This window comes from the organism of the source record quoted next, unplaced genomic scaffold (genome assembly GCF_019419815.1).
Source record: "Pyrus x bretschneideri cultivar Hongxiangsu unplaced genomic scaffold, Pyrus_bretschneideri_v1 Contig32, whole genome shotgun sequence".
NCBI lineage: Eukaryota > Viridiplantae > Streptophyta > Magnoliopsida > Rosales > Rosaceae > Pyrus > Pyrus x bretschneideri.
The window spans coordinates 3,389,899-3,391,598 of NW_025999635.1; the positions used below are offsets into that span (position 1 = coordinate 3,389,899).

Sequence of the window (1,700 nt, forward strand, 5' to 3'; positions counted from 1 at the left end):
TATAACATTTGCATTAAGATTAATGTTAAATTACGAGGTACAGATAATAAGAATTTCGCTTTAAAAAACTCCTTAAGGTTTTTCTTTTCAATAAACTTGGCTTAGTCCTACACGCCAAATCTACCTTAATATCTACTTCTTCTTTTCCCATTTTATTTAAGGAAAATTTATGAAAAAGATTTGAAAACTTTGAGTTTTAACGAAAATGACAAAATAAAAGATAAAGTGAATAATACAAAAATTAATTTTTTATCGTTAAATTATGTTTTTTCGTTAAGATAAACAGTACGAAAACTTATCGTTAAAGTTTACTTTTATTTTGTCTATTCATATTAGTATTAGTATAAAAATCGAAAAAGCTCCAAAGATTATTAAGCAAACACGTCTTTATTGAAATAGAAGAGTACCATAACACCGCTACAGCCGCGTCCAGATATGACCAAAAGGACCTCGACCCCATGGTTACACCACACACAATCTAACTTTCAGAAGAAAAAAAAGAAGAAAAAGGCAAAAAGCGAAAAAGAGTACAGTAGGACTTCAGCTCATAGCGAGTAATAGGCAGCCAATGAGGCTATGACACCTCAGCTCCCGCTTATTTAGTAGTACTAGACTCCACTGCACAGGACCGCAGGGGATTATGGCTTTTTAGATTGCGAGGACCAGACCCGGCATGGACTTCCCGGCCCGATTGGAGACGCTGCTCTCCCAAACCGACGGGAGATGGAACGAGGTAATCTCGGCCGCCGACGACGACGACTTGTAGGAAAACCCGGACGAGGATTTATCGGAGGAGGCGGGAGAGTTTCTGTGGCTGTTGTTTCCGAGGCGCGTGACAGTGAGGGTAGTGTTGAAGTACTCGCGGACGCCGGTGACTACACCACTGGCGACGGTCCAGGCGTGGACCCAGGAAATGGAGCAGTCGCGGTCGCAGCCCTCGACGAGGACGGTGGGGCCGAAGGAGGCGATGGACTCGGGGACGAACTGAAACGATTCGTTTTGGGAGCCGGTGAGGAGGCGCATCAAGAACTGGTGGGTCGGCGGACCATGGAACCACCACTCGAGGTCGGGGGCGACGATCTGGAGCACCGTGTCGACGTCGCGGGAGCTCAGGGCGTCATAAAGGGCGAGCACCACCCTTCGATTGCTGGACTCAGCGTCTTCCAGAGCTTCCAGAGAGTTAGCCAGTTCTTGCCTAGGCCTCTGTAGCGGGTTTAGAGCGAGAAAGTAAGGGTTTTAGAGAGAGAAAGTGGAGGTTTTGGAAAGAGAGATGGAATTGGGAGGAAATGTGAAGTGGGATCTCTGGTAAGGAAATGAAGGTGGGGTTTTATAGCTGGTGGATGGTGGAGGTGCCAGGGGAGTATGGCCCTTTTCCCGCCAATTACGCGGACATGACAACGAAAATCCAACCTTATCGTAGGCCAACAGGATCCTCTCCTGATTTTTTGTTGAGGATCAGATATACGTGAATCGTGTTCATTCATCGTTGTGCAGTTAGTTTTTATCAAATAAAATTTATGTTTAATTTTAAATAAAAATATTTAAAATAATTTTTAATCGCACAATGTACAATGAATGATTATGATTGACGAATCCTTGGATTTTCATAAAAAGAATCCAACGAAGATCCGGGTCCTATTGTTGGGGATAAGATAGGGGGTATGAATGACGTGGCGTGCTCTTATAGGCTTTGTGGTGAG

At 44.1% G+C, this 1,700-nt stretch overlaps 1 protein-coding gene across 1 annotated transcript; it reads right to left on the reverse strand.

Annotated features, from left to right (window-relative positions):
• Window positions 1-368: 368 nt before the first annotated feature.
• On the reverse strand, window positions 369-1,390 carry LOC125480162 (wound-induced protein 1-like). Its single transcript, XM_048590632.1, has one exon. The coding sequence runs from the start codon at window positions 1,021-1,023 to the stop codon at window positions 649-651; it is 375 nt and encodes a 124-aa protein (XP_048446589.1). The 5' UTR covers window positions 1,024-1,390; the 3' UTR covers window positions 369-648.
• Window positions 1,391-1,700: the final 310 nt, after the last annotated feature.